Genomic DNA, 22,139 nt, shown 5'->3' with positions numbered 1-22,139 from the left:
ATGGAAGCGGAATCGTAGGGTGGGGGAGGGGGCAAAAGTTCTGGGAGCATTGAAGAATGTGTGGAAGTCGAGAACATTATCTTGGTAAGCAAAACTAGGTATGTTTGAAGGAATAGTGGTTCCAACAATGATATATGGTTGTGAGGCATGGGCCATAGATAGAGTTGAGCGGAGGAGGGTGGATGTGCTGGAAATGAGATGTTTGAGGACAATATAAGGTGTCAGGTGGTCTGATCAAGTAAGTAATGAAAGGGTAAGAGAGATGCGTGGTAATAAAAAGAGTGTGGTTGAGAGAACAGAAGAGGGTGTTTTGAAATGGTTTTGGTCACATTGAGAGAATGAGTGAGGAAAGATTGACAAAGAGAATGTATGAGTCAAAGGTGGAGGGAACAAGAAGTGGGAGACCAAATTGGAGGTGGAAAGATGGAGTGAAAAAGATTCTGAGTGATCGGGGCCTGAACATGTAGGAGGGTGAAAGGCATGTAAGGAATAGAGTGAATTGGAACGATGTGGTATACCAGGGTCAACATGCTGTCATATACAAATAAAATAAATATTATATCTATATTTATCTATTCATTATACTTTGTCGCTGTCTCCCTCGTTGACGACGTAGCGCAAGGAAACAGATGAAAGAATGGCCCAACCCATCCTCATACACATATATATACATACACGTCCACATATGCATATACATACCTATACATCTCAATGTATACATATATATACACACAGACATATACATACATACACATGTACATAATTCATACTGTCTTTTATTCATTCCTGTCGCCACCCCGCCACACATGAAATGACAACCCCCTCCCTCCACATGTGTGCGAGGTAGCACTAGGAAAAGATAACAAAGGCCACATTCGTTCACACTGAGTCTCTAGCTGTCATGTATAATGCACCAAAACCACAGCTCCCTTTCCACGTCCAGGCCCCACACAACTTTCCATGGTTTACCCCAGACGCTTCACATGCACCGGTTCAATCCATTGACAGCACGTCGACCCCAGTATACCACATCATTCCAATTCACTCTATTCCTTGCACGCCTTTCACCCTCCTGCATGTTCAGGTCCCAATCACTCAGAATTTTCTTCACTCCATCTTTCCACCTCCAATTTGGTGTTCTACTTCTCCTCGTTCCCTCCACCTCTGACACATATATTCTCTTTATCAATGTTTCCACACTCATTCTCTCCATGTGACCACACCATTTCAAAACACCCTCTACTGCTCTCTCAACCACACTCTTTTCATTACCACACATCTCTCTTACCCTTTCATTACTTAATCAAACCACCTCACACCATATATTGTCCTCAAACATCTCATTTCCAGCACATCCACCCACCTCCGCACAAGTCTATCTATAGCCCATGCCTCACAACCATATTACATTGTTGGAATCATTATTCCTTCAAACATACCCATTTTTGCTTTCTAAGATAACATTCTTGACTTCCACACATTTTTCAACACTCCCAGAACTTTCGCCCCCTCCCCCACCCTATGAATCACTTCCACTTCCATGGTTCCATCCGCTGCCAGTCCACTCCCAGATATCTAAAACGCTTCACTTCCTCCAGTTTTTCTCCATTCAAACTTATCTCCCAATTAATTTGTCCCTCAACCCTACTGTATCTAATAACCTTGCTCTTATTCACATTTACTCTCAGCTTTCTGCTTTCACACGCTTTACCAAATTCAGTCACCAGCTTTTGCAGTTTCTCACCGAAATCAGCCACCAGCGCTGTATCATCAGCAAACAACAACTGACTCGCTTCCCAAGCCCTCTCATCCACAACAGACTGCATACTTGACCCTCTTTCCAAGACTCTTGCATTCAACTCCCTAACAACCCCATCCGTAAACAAATTAAACAAACATGGAGACATCATGCACCCCTGCCGCAAACCAACATTCACTGAGAACCAATCACTTTCATCTCTTCTTACACTTACACATGCCTTACATCCTAAATAAAAACTTTTCACTGCTTCTAACAACTTACCTTCTATACCATATATTCTTAATACCTTCCACAGAGCATCTCTATCAACTCTATCATATGCCTTCTCCAGATCCATAAATGCTACATACAAATCCATTTGCTTTTCTAAGTATTTCTCACATACATTCTTCAAAGCAAACACTTGATCCACACATCCTCTACCACTTCTGAAACCACACTGCTCTTCCCCAATCTGATGCTCTGTACATGCCTTCACTCTCTCAATCAATACCCTCCCATATAATTTCCCAGGAATACTCAACAAACTTATATCTCTGTAATTTGAGCACTCACTCTTATCCCCTTTGCCTTTGTACAATGGCACTATGCAGGCATTCCGCCAGTCCTCAGGCACCTCACCATGAGTCATACACACATTAAATAACCTTACCAACCCGTCAACAATACGGTCACCCCCTTTTTTAATAAATTCCACTGGAATACTATCCAAACCTGCTGCCTTGCCGGCTTTCATCTTCCACAAAGCCTTTACTACCTATTCTCTGTTTACCCAATTCTCCCTAACCCTTTCTCTTTTCACACCACCTCGACCAAAACACCCTTTATCTGCCACTCTATTATCAAAAACATTCAACAAACCTTCAAAATACTCACTCCTCCTTCTCACCCCACCACTACTTATCATCATCTCCCCATTAGCCCCCTTCACTGATGTTCCCATTTGTTCCCTTGTCTTACGCACTTTATTTACCTCCTTCCAAAACATCTTTTTATTTTCACTGAAATTTAATGATACTCTCTCACCCCAACTCTCATTTGCCCTCTTTTTCACCTCTTGCACCTTTCTCTTGACCTCCTGTCTCTTTCTTTTGTACATCTCCCACTCATTTGCATTATTTCCCTGCAAAAATCGTCCAAATGCCTCTCTCTTCTCTTTCACTAATAATCTTACTTCTTCACCCCACCACTCACTACCCTTTCTAGTCTGCCCACCTCCCACGCTTCTCATGCCGGAAGCATCTTTAGTGCAAGCCATCACTGCTTCCCTAAATACATCCCCTTCCTCCCCCACTCCCCTTACATCCTTTGTTCTCACCTTTTTCCATTCTGTACTCAGTCTCTCCTGGTACTTCCTCACACAAGTCTCCTTCCCAAGCTCACTTACTTTCACCACTCACTTTACCCCAACATTCTCTCTTCTTTTCTGAAAACCTCTACAAATCTTCGCCTTCGCCTCCACAAGATAATGATCAGACATCCCTCCAGTTGCACCTCTCAGCACATTAACATCCAAAAGTCTCTATCAATTAACAAGTAATCCAATAACACTCTCTGGTCATCTCTCCTACATACATATGTATACTTATGTATATCTCTCTTTAAATCAGGTATTCCCAATCACTAGTCCTTTTTCAGCACATAAATCTACAAGCTCTTCACCATTTCCATTTACAACAATGAACACCCCATGTACACCAATCATTCCCTTAACTGCCACATTACTCACCTTTGCATTCAAATCACCCTTCACTATAACCCAGTCTCATGCATCAAAACTACTAACACACTCACTCAACTGCTCCCAAAACACTTGCCTCTCATGATACAGTGCTGGTGGCTGATTGGTGAGAAACTGAAGAAGCTGGTGACTGTGTTTGGTAAAGTGTGTGAAAGAGGAAAGCTGAGAGTAAATGTCAATAAGAGCAAGGTTATTAGATACAATAGGGTTGAGGGACAAGTCAACTGGGAGGTAAGTTTGAAAGGAGAAAAAGTGGAAGTGAAGTGTTTTAGATATCTGCGAGTGGATTTGGCAGCGGATGGAAACATGGAAGCGGAAGTCAATCATAGGGTGGGGGAGGGGGCGAAAGTTCTGGAAGCATTGAAAAATGTGTGGAAGTCGAGAATGTTATCTAGTAAAGCAAAAATGGCTATGTTTGAAGGAATTGTAGTTCCAACAATGTTATATGGCTGCAAGGCATGGGCTCTAAATAGAGCTGTGCCGAGGAGGGTGGATGTGCTGGAAATGAGATGTTTGAGGACAATGTGTGGTGTGAGGTGGTTTGATCGAGTAAGTAATGAAAGGGTAAGAGAGATGTGTGGTAATAAAAAGAGTGTGGTTGAGAGAGCAGAAGAGAGTGTTTTGAAATGGTATGGTCACATGGAGAGAATGAGTGAGGAAAGATTGACAAAGAGGATATATGTGTCAGATGTGGAGAGAACAAGAAGTGGGAGACCAAATTGGAGGTGGAAAGATGGAGTGAAAAAGATTCTGAGTGACTGGGGCCTGAACATGCAGGAGGGTGAAAGGCATGCAAGGAATAGAGTGAATTGGAACGATGTGGTATATTGGGGTCGACATGCTGTCAATGGATTGAACCAGGGCATGTGAAGTGTCTGGGGTAAACCATGGAAAGTTTTGTGGGGCCTGGATATGGAAAGGGAGCTGTGGTTTCAGTGCATTATACATGACAGCTAGAGACTGAGTGTGAACGAATGTGGCCTTTGATGTCTTCTCCTAGCACTACCTCATGCACATGCAGGGGGAAGAGGGGTTGTCATTTCATGTGTGGCGGGGTGGCGACTGGAATGAATAAGGGCAGACAGTATGAATTATGTACATGTGTATATATGTCTGTGTGTGTATCTAAAGGTATACGTTAAGATAAATAGGTATGTATATGTGCTGTGTGTGGACGTGTATGTATATACATGTGTATGCAGGTGGGTTGGGCCATTGTTTCGTCTCTTTCCTTGCGCTATCTCACTAACGCAGGAGACAGTGACAAAGTATAATATAAAATATAATAATATATTATCATTATTATTACTATGCTTACTTGTTGTTTGAACTAGTGGTGGATAAATGAAGTAAGATGACTGAAGACATGGTTAAAGTAGACAGCATACAAAAATTTAAGTGTATGATTGTAGAAAATGTTCAAGAGGTGAGGACCCAGGAATGTAAAACTCCCTCCCAAAACAGTAGGAATAGGTAATTATACAATCCAACTTGAGTGAAATGCCAGCATGGTATGAAGAAGATGGAATATAATGGAAAGTAAGGCATGGGCAAATGGAAATAATTTTGAGTTTCACAAAGGAGAGCAATGAAGTCAGTGTGAAGCTGGAGAGGGAACTGGTAGCTTATGGCCTTCAATAATTGGCAGTACTAAGTAAGCTTGTCCAGAGAATATGCCTCTTGGAAGAAAAGGTTACACAATGGATGATATTTCAGGAACACAAATACTTCCAGAGAGAATGGGAGGCTGAGGAACTGTGTGAAAGTTAGGGAACTTAACAACAAAGTTAGAGAATTTGGAGAAGCTGTTGTCATGGACAACATATAGGATGAAAGGCAAGGTATTACAGCTCATTTGAGGCAGAGGGAAACAACAAAGCTGACGAAGAGAAGCCTGGAGATAATGAAGTAGATAACCAGATAAGGGTTGAGTCTAGAACTGAAGAATACTGCAGAGCTAAAAATATTGACCATGAATTAAGGTGTAGAGATACTGTAGATTCTAAAAATATTGACAGTGGAAGGAATGGATAGTACTGCTAATGAGACTATACTAGGTTAAGAATACAACAAAACTAAAGAAATTTGAGAGGAATTGTGTTGTAGGGATTACGAGGGTTCCAAAGAGGATAGGAAGGGTAGAATCCTGAAAGGACTGCTTAGGAGACTTAGGCCTGATGCACACTATAGCTCTGCTCCCCCTATGCCCACGGGACGCTCTCACTATGCTCACAGTCATGGGTAATGCCCACCTACTGCTCCACTCATGGCATGCTCATACTCAAGCAACAGTCATCCCAGTCCACTCTTGTTGCAGGCTGTTTAGTGTCATTGCATCTAGCAAAGGAAGATGGATTTTTCTTCGTTTAAGTCATCTATGATCACCACAGCCCTGGACGAAGAGGAAGAAGAAACAAACAAACAAAACAGGAAAGGGAGAACTTGGCTGCCTCCATCCAATGTTAGAGGAGAGGAAAACAGATGGAACTTCACACCCTCTATCCTCATCTGATGAAAGCAAATTCTTTCTGTACTTTTGAATGAACATCAGCACTGAATTTATTCTGTCAAAAATTAAGGCGGAAATATCTAAGGCAAACACAACCTTTAAAGAAGCCATCACTCCAAGACAAAAGCTGGCATCTCAGGTAAGATACAAAATGCATTTCTCCCCATTTATCATAAGGTCAACTGCCTCAACAGTGATGTTGTGAGGCATTACAGCCTCCCACCTCATTGATGACTGGGCCAAGACCGGAGCAAGACCATTGGTTAATGCACGGTTGCTCTCACTCCAGTCATGATTCGCTCCCTCTTCACTCAAAGTATCTTTTGGATGACCATTGCTTGTGCGTGATGCGAACTGTGAGTGGTAAGTGTGCATGCTCCCATTGAAATACATGTAATAATATTCAACCAGAGCGAGAGCAAACCAGGATCGGTGATATAGTGTGCATTAGGCCTTAAGAGGGCACAGGCAGTTCATAACTGCTGTGATACAATGAAAAAGCAGAATCTAGATAAGTTGAATAACAAAAGGAAGAGGACATAGTACATTCACAGGATATAAGAGAGAGATGGGCTACCATTCAAATGTGGGTAGTTGTACAAGAAGAAATTATGATCAGATTGGATCAAGAACACCTTCTAGGCAAGGAAGGCAGAAAAACTTGGGAACACAACCAAGAAGAACAGTAGCTGGACAAATTGGAACTGACATCTGCAGCTCACAAGGTTTCTGCAGTCAGTAAAATGGGATCATACTGGAATAACACAAGGAAAATGTCACTAAGGGTAACAGTTGATATGGAGTGTTTAGTCAGCAGGTGCTGAGACACTCAGACAAGTATGCCAGAGAAAAGATGACTTCAAAGGATTGTAAGTATGTTAAGAGTGGCAAGGCAAAAAAGAAACAAGAGGCAGAGAGATTTTGAAAACTGACTAACAGTTAAAAAAGGAGGAATCTAAACAGTGTTCATTCTGCCTAGAAGAGTACATGTTAACAAGATGGGACAACAGATGATAAAGAGAAAGGAAACTGGCCTCCTTAATAAGAGATAACATAAAATTCCAGGAGCTATTCATAGACAGAACCTTCAGACTATACATAATGGGTAAAATTATGTTGGGGAGGAAGTGCACTACTGTGTGTGAGGCTGTAACCCTCCAAGGAATTACAGTGACCTATGGCAAGTGTACATTGATAAAATAGAAGGAACAATGAGGACAGTGAGAGAAGCAGCTTAACACTCCTTTAATGAAGATGGTAAATTACAGGTAATGGAGGATTTCAATTACATGGATACAGACTTATGGAACTCAGATACTCATGATGACAAGGAGACATGGAGATGCAAGTTCCCTGAACATGTATGGGAGAATTTCCTAAATCAACATGTTATGGAGAACATGAGATCTAGTGGGCAATAACACATGATCATTACTAGACCTCATTATGCAACTTGGCACAGAAATAAAGCACATTAAACATGAAATACCATTAGGAAAAAATGATCATGTATTACTTGATTCTGACTATGTGGTAGAGGATGCAGGGGGAGGATCAGAGTAAGCACAGGAGCCTCAGAGAAAGTACAGTAGCAACTATGTAGAGTTAATCAAGTTCAGAACCTTCTGCCTCATGTCCTATTGCTTTGACTGATTGACTGATTTGTGTCAGTAACACCAGCTAGTTTATTTTGCATCCCATGTTCATCCTGTGAGTGGTAGTGCAAAAGGATTACAGAGGTCACAAAGGGTCTTAATCAGACCTTAGTTGGGTTAATATTCCAGAGGATGTTGCAATTCATTGCAGCTGTTTCAATACACACAAGTACAGCACTGATTTTCCAGCACTTGTGGTTCCAAAGCCTTGCCGGATAAATCATCTTCCGGGACCAACCGTGGTCACGTAATAATAATTCATCAACACACCTCTAACCCACTAATCATACACCTCTCGTATCTAAAGTATACCATGGACTGCTGGAAATTTAAATCAAACAAATATCAAATGTCGTAATTTAGGTTCTTTATGGAACAACTTTGCCTGTTCCATTATCATGCTACCTGACAAGTCCACTCCATCACTCTAACGCTGTCAAAACCATTCCATCATCACTCAATCGTGCTCAGTACTCTTACCATCTTTCATAGTTTTTCTAATCATTATCTGCTTCTTGGAATTGCTGTCTGCATAGAATTTCAATATTTTCTCCCTTTGCTTTATCATAAACAGCTGATGAACCAATACTGTAGATGTCACATAGCTTACGACCGAAACACCATGGTCCATCTTTTTCAACAGTTCTACTTTATCTTGGATCGATATGGACTGGTGTTTACATGTGACACAACGACTGACACTCTCATATGTCTTAGAAGCCATAGCTAGGGTTAAATTTAAGCAAAATAAGCTAAGGATCTCACAGAATTGCAGTATCACCACCAAGTGGTGTAAGCAATATAAATAAGCATGCCCTACACACAACGCCATCTGTGGCTGCCCAGTAAACTAGTTTGGTGGCCGAAATAATTTCAAGCTCCCTCACTTAATTTTGTCCAGACTAAAGGAGGTGCCGAACCATCAGTTGCTGGAAATTCGGCAGTGTATCTGTACTTTCATATGGTAAATTTTACCAACTAGATGCAAAACAAAAAAAAAGAAAAAAAAAAAAGATACAAACTTAAAATTTCAAGTATCTTGTTATTAACAATAGAGTGTTGTGACATTTCTTGCAGGTTTTGTTTAGACCTATCCCTGAAATGCCAAGTATTTGGCCATAAACTTTACAACTCACATGAATAACATCTCCCAATGGGCCAAAGTGCCAAAAGTGCCTATAGCTTAGCCTTAGTCTAGCAGTTACATCATGTAATCTGCTGATCTTATTACTTTCTCCATATACTACATGTTTTACTTTACACATTTTACTGTGAAGAAAAATGTTTCTTCTTGCGCTTATCTGAACTCATCTTCATGCTTCAAAGAGGTCTGTTAGTTCCTTTCTAATTACAGTTTTGAGGCTTCTATTTGACGACCCAATGTTGTTTTTAACATGACCTTTACTAAGTGCAAGTTTGGCTAAAGCATCAGCTTTGTCATGCTTACGGAGGCCTATATAAGAGGGAATCCATGACAATTTCATCTGAATCCCTTGAGCAATAGTTTAAATATTTATCTCTGGCTTCAGAGACTAACATGTTACACTCTGACCTCAGGTTTTCAAGGTTAAGGTGTGAAGATAAAGAATCAGAGATTATCAAGCTATCTGTTGCAGTGCTTTCCAGCAGCTCAAGCAAAAAGCATATGTTATTTACTTAATCGCCGTTTCTTGCATAAGTGAGGTAGCACCAGGAAACACGAAGAAAGGCCCATCCACTCAAATACACATGTATATATACAGAAATGCCCATTCACATATGCATACATAACCATATCAACATATACACATATCCATACACAGACATATACATACATACACACGTACATATTCATACTTGCTCGCCTTCATCCATTCCTGTCGCTACACCGTGCTTCAGTGAGGTAGTGCCAAGAAAACAGACAAAAAAGGCCACATTCGTTACATCAATCTCTAGCTGTCATGTGTAATGCACCAATATCATACCTCCCTATCTACATCCAGGCCCCAGACGTTTCACAGGCCCTGGTTCAGTCCAATGACAGCACGTCGACTCTGGTAAACCACATTGTTCTAATTCACTCTATTCCTTGCTCACCTCTCACCCTCCTTTATGTTCAGGCCCCGATTGCTCAAAATCTTTTTTCACTCAATTCTTCCATCTCCAATTTGGTCTCCCACTTCTCCTTGTTCCCTCCACCTCTGATACATATATGCTCTTTGTCAATCTTTCCTTACTCATTCTCTCCATATGATCAAAACATTTCAACACACCCTCTTCTGCTCTCTCAACCACACTCTTTTTATTACCATGCATATCTATTACCATTTCATCATTTACTCTATCAAACCACCTCACACCACATATTGTCCTCAAACATTTCATTTCCAACACATCCACCCTCCTCCGCACAACTATATCTATAGCCCATGCCAAGCAATCACATACCATTGTTGGAACCACTATTCCTTCAAACATACCAATTTTTGCACTCCAAGATAATGTTCTCTCCTTCCACACATTCTTCACCACTTCCAAAACCTTTGCCCCTCCCCCACCCTGTGCCTCACTTCCGCTTCCATGGTTCCATTCACTGCTCAGTCCACTCCCAGATATCTAAAACACTTAGTTTCCTCCAGTTTTTCTCCATTCAAACTTACATCCTAATTAACTTGTCCCTCAACCCCACTGAACATTGCTATTATTCACATTTACTCTCAACTTTCTCCTTTCACAAGCATTTCCAAACTCAGTCACCAACTTTTGCAGTTTCTCCCACAAATCCGCCACCAGAGCTGTATCATCAGCTAACAACTGACTCATTTTCATGGCCCTCTCATCCCCATCATACTGCATACTCACCCCTCTCTCCAAAACTCTTGCATTTACCTCCCTAACCACCCCATCCATAAACGAATCAAACAACCATGGGGACATCACACAACCCTGGTGCGAACCGACCTTCACTGTAAACCAATCACTCTCCTCTCTTCCTACTCATGCCTTACATGTCTGGTAAAAACTTTTCACTGCTTCAAGCAGCTTACCTCCTGCACCATATGCACTTAAGATCTTCCACAAAGCATCTCTATCAACACTATCATATATCTTCTCAAGATCCATAAATGTTACATTTAAATCCATCTGTTTTTCTATTATAAATCCATCTGTTTTTCTAAGTGTTTCTCACACACATTCTTCAAAGCAATAACCTGATCCACACATCCTCTACCACCTCAGAAACCACACTGCTCTTCCCTTATCTGGTGCTCTGTACATGCCTTCACCCTCTCAATCAACACCCTCCTATAAAATTTCCCAGGAATACTCAACAAACTGATGTGTCTGTAGTTTGAACACTCACCTTTATCCCCTTAGCCTTTGTACAATGACACTATGCATATATTATGCCAACCCTCAGGCACTTCAACATGATCCATACATACACTGAATATCCTTATCAACCAATCAACAACACAGTCACCCCCTTATTGAGTAAATTCAACTGCAATACATCCAAACCCACCACCTTGTCAGATTTCATCTTCTGCAAAGCTTTCACTATCTCTTCTCTCTTAACTAAACCATTCTCCCTGACCCTCTCTCTTCACACACCACCACGATCAAAACTTCCTACATTTGCCATTCAATTGTCAAACACATTCAACAAACCTTCAAAATACTCACTTCATCTCCTCACTTCATTGCTACCTGTTATTACCTCCTCTCTTGCCCCCTTCACCAATGGTCACATTTGTTCTCTTGTCTTATGCATGTTATTCATCTCCTTCTAAAACATCTTTTTTTCCCTAAAGCTCAATGATACTCTCTCACCCCAGCTCTCAATTGTCCTCTTTTTCAACCCTTGCACCTTCCTCTTCACCTCCTGCCAATTTCTTTTACACATCTCCCAGTCATTTGCACTCCTCCCTTGCAAGTATCATCCAAATGCTTCTCTTTTCTCTTTCACTGACAATTTTACTTCATCCCACCACTCACTACCCTTTTTAGTCCACCTTTCTCATACCACATGCATCTTTTGCATATGCCATCACTGCTTCCCTAAATACATCCCATCCCTCACCCACTCCCTTCACATCATTTGCTCTCACCATTTTCCATTCTGCACTCAGTCTCTCCTGGTACTTCCTCACACGAGTATCCTTTCCAAGCTCACTTACTCTCATCACTCTCTTCTCCCCAACATTTTCTCTTTTTTTTAAAACCTCTACAAATCTTTATCTTCACCTCCACAAGATAGTGATCACACATCCCACCAGCTGCCCCTCTCAGCACATTAACATCTAAAAGTCTCTCTTTTACATGCCTATCAACCAACACATAATCTAATAATGCCCTCTGACCATCCCTCCTACTCATATACATATACTTATGTATATCTCTCTTTTCAAACCAGGTATTCCCAATCACTAGTCTTTTTTTAGCATACAAATCCACAAGCTCTTCACCATTTCCATTCACAACACTGAATACCCCATGTACACCAATCATACCCTCAACCGCCATATTCCTCACCTTCGCATTTAAATCACCCATCACTAATACCTGGTCTTGTGCATCAAAGCTGCTGACACACTCACTCAGCTGTTCTCAAAACACTTGCCTCTCATGATCTTTCCTCTCATGACGAGGTGCATAAGCACCAATAGTCACCCATCTCTCTCCATCCACTTTCTGTTTTACCCACATCAATCTAGAATTTACTTTCTTACACTCTATCACATACTCCCACAACTCCTACTTCAGGAGTGATGCTACTCCTTCCTAAGCTCTTGTCCTCTCACCAATCCCTGACTTTCCTCCTAAGACTTTTCCAAACCATTCTTCCCCTTTACCCTTGAGCTTCGTTTGACTCAGAGCCAGAACATCCAGATTTCTTTCCTCAAACATACTACCTATCTCTCCTTTCTTCTCATCTTGGTTACATCCACACACATTCAGACACCCCAGTCTGAGCCTTCAAGGAGGATGAGCACTCCCCACTTGACTCCTGTTTCCCCATTTAGAAATGGGTAATACAAGGAGAAGAGGGTTTCCAGCCCACCACTCTCGCTCCCTCTGGTCGCCTTCTACGACACGCGGGGAATATGTGGGAAGTATTCTGTCTACCCTATCCCCTATGCAGACAATTCAGTTTGTAGGGTAGATGCCCAATTGTATAATCTCACATTTTTCTCTAATCTACCAACATTGGGCTGGATCACAATGGCAGCACTACCTGCCCTCCCAGCAGCAGAATCACGAGAACTGTCAATGGGCTATATTGTTTACAGTCTGGAGTTGAACATGAAGATTATAAGTACACAGATTCTGAAAGGAAGGCAGGAAATGCTGCGGATTCCTAGTCTCACAAATTATATACTCCAGACATTTTCACATGGTCAGCTGTTATTTGGATCCATTTAGATTCACTGGTGCCATGGCATAGATGGTTTAACAATTCTTTAGAAACAACAAAATCAGGACCAACATAAAAAGTTTGTCCTATCATAAGAATGATTTCAAGTATTCTGTCTTCGATGCATTTTTTTTTCAAGTTTGTCAATACCTATGCTGTTACATATGACCAAAACTGCATGACAATCTGTTGGAGACCTAATATAAGCTAAGTACATCAGTTTGACAATTCTGATATCTACAACAAATAATTAGGAATGTACCCTGCAACAGCTCTGAGTCTATCTGTATACTGTCGAATTAGGTTTTGCCCACTAGCTGCAACATATATGGTTAAGACATCAAGATATTTAAAGAAGACATAGCCAACTAGTTTGACATCTACCATTCCAAAGTCTTTGAATCTCTCTTCAACTCTCATATCCTCAGACACCTCAAAACTTACAGTCTTCTCTCTGATCACCAGTAAGGCTTCTATAAGGTGAGATATTCTTTACTATCTTACTTATGTCTGGTCATCATCACTTCATTTACTCTCACCTTTTGCCATTCTATACCCAATTTCTCTTAGTATCCCTTCACACAAGTCTCTTTTTGAAGCTCACTTACTCTCAACATTCTCTTCTCATCAACATGGTTTCTTCTTTTCAGAAAATCTCTGCAAATCTTCACCCTCGCCTCCACAAGACAGCGATCAGACATCCCACTAGCTACCCCTCCCAGCATATTCACATCCAAAATTCTCTCCTTTAAACTCCTATCAATTAATAAGTAATCCAATAATGCCCACTGATCATCTCCCCTACTCACATATGTATATTTGAGAATATCCCTCTTTTCAAACCAAGTATAACTAATCTCCCATCCTTTTTCTGCACACAACTCTTAAACCTGTTCACCATTTTCAGTGATAACTTTGAATACCCCAATTATCCCTTCAATTACCACATTACTCACCTTCACATTTAGATCATCCGTCACTACTACCCAGTCTCTTCAATGAAAACTGCTGACTCACTCAATCAGCTGCTCTCAAAACAATTACCTCTCATTATCTTTCTTCTTATGGCCAGGTGCATAAGGACTGCTGATCATATATCTCTCTCCATTCATTTTCAGTTTTACCAACATCAACCAAGAATTTACTCGTTTACAGTATCACACAGTCCCTCGGCTCCTGCTTTTCTCCCTTTCACCAAACCTTGACTTTACCCCAAACAATTCTTCCCCTTTATGCTTGAACTTTATTTCTCTCAGAGATAGAAAATTCATGTTTCTTTAGACTGTTTCTTTCCTGAAACATAATACATATCTCTCCTCTCTTCTCAGTGGTTACATCCACACACATTTAGACCACCAGCCCTAGTCTTTGAGGAGAAGGAGCAATACCTACTTGGCTCCTTCTGTTCCTATTTGTATATATGTATATCTACATGTAAAACCCAAGGCAACAGATGCACATTCTATAGGATTATGATTTGAAATCTACCCTTATGGAAATGATACTGACAATATAAGATCAATCTAAAAGTGCACAGTTTCTTTTTCACTCTCATCAATGATTTTTCAATATCAAATGAGTTGTCAGTGCTAGGGTTATGATGAGTGAAAATGTGTGGTTTCATAATAAATGTGAAATATCAGTAACTATAAAAACAATGATAACATGCCTATCTTAACTCCAGATGTCTTCTGGGTTTTATTACTAATGAGATTTCATTGTTATAAAAACATACTCAACTTATATCTATCATGATTTGTTTACTTTGGAAAAAGTAAACTGAGTTCAGATGTCTATAGTGACAATGGAATCTGACCCTCTGTGGATCAGCTTTCATAAGCATTAATGCAATCCATAAATCTATACAGACATCTGAACTCAAACAACACATTTGCAACACTTGGATTAAGTTGGATTCAAATGTCTTAATGCATGGCAGCATTCACTGACATGCATTAATAATAAATAAGCAGTTCTGTACACTCAAGGTAAGTTTCCTTTCTTGAATGACTCTATAAAAGGTTCTGAGAATGAGAGAAAGGTCATTATAATGGGTGATATGAGTAAGGTGGGATTTGATGAAACTGGCATGATAGTTGATAAATAGGGAGTGCCTGGAGTAAATGAGAATGGAAGTTATCTTGTGGATGTCTGTGCTTAATGTATATTCCTTGAAAATACCCTTTTTCAGCACAATATGATCCACAGCTATACATGGATGAGAAATGATGGAAGAGAAGAGCAAAAAGGATTGACTGACTATGTGTCAGTGGATGAAGTTTAGAAAGGCTGTGCTAGATGCAAAAGTTGTGAGAGGATTCTTTGGAGACTCTGACCATTCTGTAGTTCTTGTAGTGGTGAGGATCAGGGAGATTTGGAAGTATGGTATAAGGAAAAATGGAGAAGTAAATGAGTTGGCAAGCAAGAAAATGAATGAAAAAGAATGAAAGGAGTACAAGAGGAGGGTGACAGAGAATTTAGATGGAAGTGCAGTAAATGCAAATATGCACTCATGTGTGAATGCGTTTAAAATGTTCTGATAAAGAGTATTAAAGACTGTACAATTCTTAGTTGGATGCAAAGTCAAGAGGTATAGGAAAAAAAAGGGAAATGCATTGTGGACAGAAGAGATTTGAGATGCTGTGAAAGAAGGAAAAAGCATTTGATAGATTGCTCTAAAGGACTGTAGCAATGGAAGATCAGCAAAAGAGGTGGGGAGAATTTAAGATGCATAAGCAAAATGTTAAGAAACAGACAGAGGTAAACAAAGAAAGCGTAGATGAAGATTTTGGAAGAAAGTTAAGCGAAAAGCTTAAAGGAAATAAGAAATTGTACAGGAAGGAGGTGAATATGGAAAGAATGTAATAATGAAAATATTAATGTGAAAATCTAGGAGAGAGTTGCTGAATCAAAAGGAGGAATGAATGGAAGATGGGAAGAGTATTTGAAGAACAGATGAATGTGAAGTTGCAGTTGTTACATGCATGGGTTTGGAGACTGAGGAAGGAAGAGAATGTAAATGTATGGGCCTATAGAAAAAGGGAGGTAAAAGGGGGCAATAATGAGGCAAATGGAAAGGAATACGGATTGGATAGGATTACGGCTGAAATGCTAAAGTATCAAAAAGAAACTGTGATGGAGTAGATGCGTCTGATATCAAATTCAGCAAGGAAACAGTAGGTTGTGCCTATGGATTGTTCCTTTATTCAGAGGAAAAGGTACTAGAGGTTTATGTCACAATTATAGGGGAGTAAGTCTGTTAAGTCTACCAGGAAAAGTGTATGCAAGAATATTTACTGATAGAGTGATGTAGGTGACTGAATGCAGACTATGTGAGGAGGAACAAGGGGGTTTTAGGAAAGGTAGGGGATTTGTGTATCTGATTTAGTGGTGACGATGACTGTGGGTAGTATCTAGCAAAAGGTTAAAAGCTGTATGCAGCTTTTATGGACCTGGAGAAGCAGATGACAGAGTTGTGTGGAATGCTTCATGATATGTGTGAAGGAGGAGCAAATGCATGTGTAAGAGTGGATGGAAAGTAGAGCAAAAACTTCTGTATACATGTCGGTGTGAGGCAGGGCTGTGTGATGTAACTGTGGCTCTATGATACATGGATGGAGTGATAAAAGAGATGAAAAAAAACTAGGGGAAGGAGGTGCAGAGATGAAGTGTAGTGGTTAGGTATGGTTGCTAGTGGCAAGACTGTTTGTGGATGATACTATGTTGTTTGCTGAGAGTGAAGAGGAGTTGCAGAAGGTTGTATGTTTAACGAAGTGTGTAAGCATAGGCGATTGAAAGTAAATGCAAGTATAAGTAAAGGAAAGGTGCTTGCAGAAAACAGAGGGACAGTATAGATTTTGCAAAACCATATACAGTGAAAGAAGAAAGTGGACTAAACTGTGTTTTGGATACGGGGGAAGAAAGACTGGAAGAGGTGGGAGAACTTAAATATTTAGGAAGTCTTCGATAAGTTTGATGATATGGAAGTAGAGATAGGGAGAAAGCAGCACAAGGTACAAGGGAATAATGAAGGGAAGAGGTGTTGGTATGGGAGTGAAGAGAGGATCTAGAGACCACAGTCATAACCCTGACCTATGCTCTCGAAACAAGGACATAGGATGAGTTACAGAGGTCAAGAATCCAGGGTATGGCAGTGAGCTACTTGAAAGCATGTGGTATAACTAAACGGAATGAAGAAAGAAATGAGTGTGTATGAAATATGTGGTATAGCAGGGAATGCAAAAGGAATGAATTGTGGAGTGGTAGAGTGGGTGAATTGTAACACTTTGAGGCAGTTTGGGCATAGGGAAAGAATGCAAAACAGGGAGTTTACAAGTAGACAGCATAACAGTACAATTAAATGGGCTGGTGTGAGGAAGACCACGTGTGACATGGGGAAATAGTGGAAAAACACTGGATGGAGAGAAATGGTGGAAGAATGCATGGAACAGTGTATATGAGGCAGGCATATAAAAACTGGGATCAGAAGAGATGATTTTGCTGTGCCACCACCCCTTCGACAAGGGTTCCCATAGGGAACAAGCATCAAATATATAGCTATATGGGCATTTCTATACACTCAAGGCATGTTTTCTTGTTTCATTACAGCTTCATTAGCTTTATATATCAACATATAGACAAAAAACTAAAAAGAAAGTGAATAAAATGTACCAGTTGAGTGTTTTTCATCAGGTGTCTGCAGGATAGTCATTTTTCTAATAGCTTTGCACAATGCTCAAGGGCATTTGGAAAATATGTTGACATTCTGTTCATTTTACTATTTCTAAACTAAAATGAAAGTGTTATGAATGCATTAATCAAACTGTCAACTGTTGACTGTGAGTTTAAGCCCCACAATTTCCCTTTCCTTCAAAGCCCTGCCCACTTTATGATATCCCTAGGGATAGGGGAGAAAGAATACTTCTCACATATTCCCTGCGTGTCGTAGAAGGCGACTAAAAGGGAAGGGAGCGGGGGGCTGGAAATCTTCCCCTCTCATTTTTTTTCTCCCCCCCCAAAGGAAGGAACAGAGAAGGGGGCCGGGTGAGGATGTTTCCTCAGAGGTCCAGTCCTCTGTTCTTAACGCTACCTCGCTGAGGCGGGGAATGGTGAATTGTATGAAATAAAAGAAAAAAATTGATGGAGTAAGAAGTGAGTGCAGCACCTAAAACTCTACACATTGTAAGGAATCTAGGAGTACCAATTTCATTAATTTCTATCATCTAGAATCATGCATCCATTTTCTTGACATTTACTTAATCATAATTACCCACAGGCTAATTTCCATGAAAAAGTCCTGTTGTTACCCTAGACTTTTCTAAGGGTTCCTGCAGTGGATGGTTGCACTACATCCAGTGGCACCGAAGGAAATGTAAACTCCACTGGAATGAAAATTTTTATGAAGACCGTACTTCCAGTATTATCACTTTGCCAAAGGTGACATTTCACTCAAAGATTTAGTTTATTAACTTTCTTAGCAAACATAATGGCCTCTAACTTCTACCATTTTGGGGAGGAGCTCCATACACTAACCACTCATAGTTAGCTTGATAGATATTAAGGGAGATATCTAATCTTAAAAAATCGTAACTTCTGTAAGGCATAAACTAAAAACATGCCTTTTTTTTTTAATAAATTACTATCATACAAAACAGTATATCAATAAGAATTTGATTATGACCTTAAATATTTACATTAATATGACAGTGGGGCAATTCTATAATTCACGCCCGACTGCAGTTACACAATTTGTTGTAGGCAATCGATGAATAAATTTTTAAGAGGCCCACTGATCACTTAGCTTACAAATAAATATTCAAGGATACATCTAATCTATAAAAATACTACGTAACTTCTACAAGGCGTAAACTGAAAAAAAATAACGATAAGCCGATATATAACACATTGGGAAAACCTTTGCCACGTTTGCATAATCTACATGAGCATTTATTTACTACAAGTTTAGTTACTTTTTAACTTGTAGTTTATGCAAGCCCCTCTACTTCAGATTACTGAATATCATTCTATGGCAACGTCCTGTTCTTGTTTTATAATTGTTTTATAGCTGATACCACTTACTGTTCTGACGGACGGTCACAAGAGACGACTGCTGTAAAGAATTTCCTGATGAGACGTAATCGCATTGACAGCTTTTCTTGGTGTATATGGCAAAGAAAAAGTTTAAATGAAAACACTTTAGTAACAGGTTACTTATTCTTCCTTTTTGCTGTTCTGTGGTTAATCAAACTAGACAGCGCGCGAATATTTTCTTGTTCGCTGTTTGAAGTTTTGAACCTGTAAGTTAAAGGTGTTATAATCTAGGTTTGTATCACTGATTTCTTGATCTTATCTTACCTAAATTACACATAAAATTACAAAAAATCATAAGAATTTTTATGAATCAGGTCACTCTGATAATTTGGTCTTGACAAAACAATCAGATTAGATATTATTTTATAATAATATGTAATATAACTCGACATTATTATTTTCATCATTTAGACTTTGTTTATGGTGATTGGTGGGGGATGGGAGGGAAACACTAGACAAAAAATAACGTAGAGCAGTACACGAGCACAAGAGCATATGACTCAGGTCACACTCTTATGGTTAAATATTTCATATGTGATGTTTTTGTCAAATATGGAAGCCATAGGAAACACCAGAATACATACAATTAAGAAAACGGAAACTCAGTTGGATTCGCTAAGGGCGGTGGAATTGAAGATAGCCTCTTTATGCTGCAATATTATATTGAAGATGGCTACAAGATGAAGGCCTTTTAATGATGGCTATAGATTACTCTATTAAGGAAGGGGAGATTATGAAATATATCATGACATATAAAAGTACGGTAAGAGAAAATGAAATTGAAAACATGGAAATGTCGAAATTACAAATGGAATAAGGACGGAATGTGTAGAGCCCAATGTTGCAATCATAATCTAATCACATACTTGTATATCACAATGAAAGAACTTATAGAAAAAGGATCTTCCTTTGAAAGTGAAATGCTCAAATTCATAATAGATTACTCTTATTCCATTGGCGTAGGTGTGTAATTGAAGTGGAAGATGATTTCAGATATTTGCTATGTGTACACGCACATATACATACATGTACATATACATATCACCATATATACATATACATTCACATATACTGATATATACGTATATACACATGTACATATTCATACTTGCTTGCCTTCATCCATTCCTGACAGGAAACAACATTGCGACCGGGGCCCTGCTTCAGCGAGGTAGCACCAGGAAAACGGACGAAAAGGCCACATTCGTTCGCAGCTATCATGTGTAATACACCGAAACCAAAGTTCTTTATCCTCATCCAGGCCCCATAGACTTTTCCATGCTTTACCTCAGACGTTTCACATGCCCTGGTTCAGACCATTACCAACATGTCGATTCCGATATAACACATAATTGCAATTCATTTTATTCCTTGCACGCCTCTCAGCCTCCTGTATGTTCAGGCCCCGATCGTTCAAAATCTTTTTCATCCCATTCTTCAACTCCCATCTGGTCTCCCGCTTCTCCTTGTTCCCTCCACCTCTGACACATATATCCTCTTAGTTAACCTTTCGTCACTCTTTCTCTCCATATGTCCAAACCATTTCAACATACCATTCCATCCGCTGCTAAATCCACTCCCAGGTATCTAAAACACTTCACTCCTCCAGTTTTTCTCCATTCAAACTTACTTCCCATTTAACTTGTCCCTCAACCCTACTGAACCTAATAACCTTGCTCTTATTCACATTTGTGTGTGTGTGAGGAAATGTAACTAAAAAAAGATGTGAAAAAAATGGGAGAGGGCAGTAGTAGAGGGGCAGGGGACAGACCTCAATGCTCTCATGTTGTTGGAGACGATTGGCGTCCCTTGGGAGAAGCTGGTTCAGGGAGCGGGACGAGTGAGGGGAGGACGTGCACTTCACGCGGCCCTTAGGTATGTTCAGGGCTATTTGAGTCCTCTTAAGCTAAGAAGTGAAATGTGAATTTACACAGTATTACCTACAGCAGTCTAAGCGATAGACAGTGATATTTGTAATAAGAATGATGGGATTATACGTACGTATTCTAAAGGGAGATGTATTTGTTACAGGTCAAGCGAGCAGGAAGACGAGGGCACGCAATGTTGTAGGAGGTAACTGATATACTTAACATTGAAGTATATGTAAAGCCCACATAAGGCAGATCATGTCCTATAAGTAAGAAATCGAAATCGATGTAAGAAATAGATATTCTGTATATGAGAGCAACAAGGTCGAAGCCAGTAACTAATGGAGTTGTTTATTTTAGGTCAGCCCGCAACTTCTGTCTGACTACGGATGATGATTGTATGGTGATATTGATACTCATTGTATAAGGTGCTGTTAATGAAGGCGCTACTGTCTAATTGTCATAGAATAGGTGCTGGAATAAATATTGGTATTTAAAGGTGCTTCGTTATCATCCGGGGTTTGCACTAACTGGCAACCCGCGCCCCATATATATATATATATATATATATATATATATATATATATATATATATATTTTTTTTTTTTTTTTTTTATACTTTGTCGCTGTCTCCCGCGTTTGCGAGGTAACGCAAGGAAACAGACGAAAGAAATGGCCCAACCCCCCCCATACACATGTACATACACACGTCCACACACGCAAATATACATACCTACACAGCTTTCCATGGTTTACCCCAGACGCTTCACATGCCTTGATTCAATCCACTGACAGCACGTCAACCCCTGTATACCACATCGCTCCAATTCACTCTATTCCTTGCCCTCCTTTCACCCTCCTGCATGTTCAGGCCCCGATCACACAAAATCCTTTTCACTCCATCTTTCCACCTCCAATTTGGTCTCCCTCTTCTCCTCGTTCCCTCCACCTCCGACACATATATCCTCTTGGTCAATCTTTCCTCACTCATTCTCTCCATGTGCCCAAACCATTTCAAAACACCCTCTTCTGCTCTCTCAACCACGCTCTTTTTATTTCCACACATCTCTCTTACCCTTACGTTACTTACTCGATCAAACCACCTCACACCACACA

General features: G+C 40.1%; 1 protein-coding gene across 3 annotated transcripts in view; it reads right to left on the bottom strand.

Annotated features, from left to right (window-relative positions):
* LOC139762020 (thymidylate kinase) overlaps positions 1–20,426 on the bottom strand; it is a 114,039-nt gene extending 93,613 nt beyond the window's left edge. For 2 of the 3 annotated variants that reach the window (XM_071686804.1, XM_071686811.1), the window contains exon 1: positions 19,144–19,371. In XM_071686804.1, coding sequence (XP_071542905.1) covers positions 19,144–19,208 — 65 coding nt within the window. In that variant the 5' untranslated portion in view covers positions 19,209–19,371. Of the gene's footprint in view, positions 1–19,143; positions 19,372–20,263 lie in introns of those variants that run through there. The other variant, XM_071686802.1, reaches the window with a different exon arrangement.
* Positions 20,427–22,139: the final 1,713 nt, after the last annotated feature.

This window comes from Panulirus ornatus, chromosome 3 (genome assembly GCF_036320965.1).
Source record: "Panulirus ornatus isolate Po-2019 chromosome 3, ASM3632096v1, whole genome shotgun sequence".
In the NCBI taxonomy this organism is placed as follows: Eukaryota; Metazoa; Arthropoda; class Malacostraca; order Decapoda; family Palinuridae; genus Panulirus; species Panulirus ornatus.
This window is presented reverse-complemented; position numbering and strand designations above follow the sequence as displayed.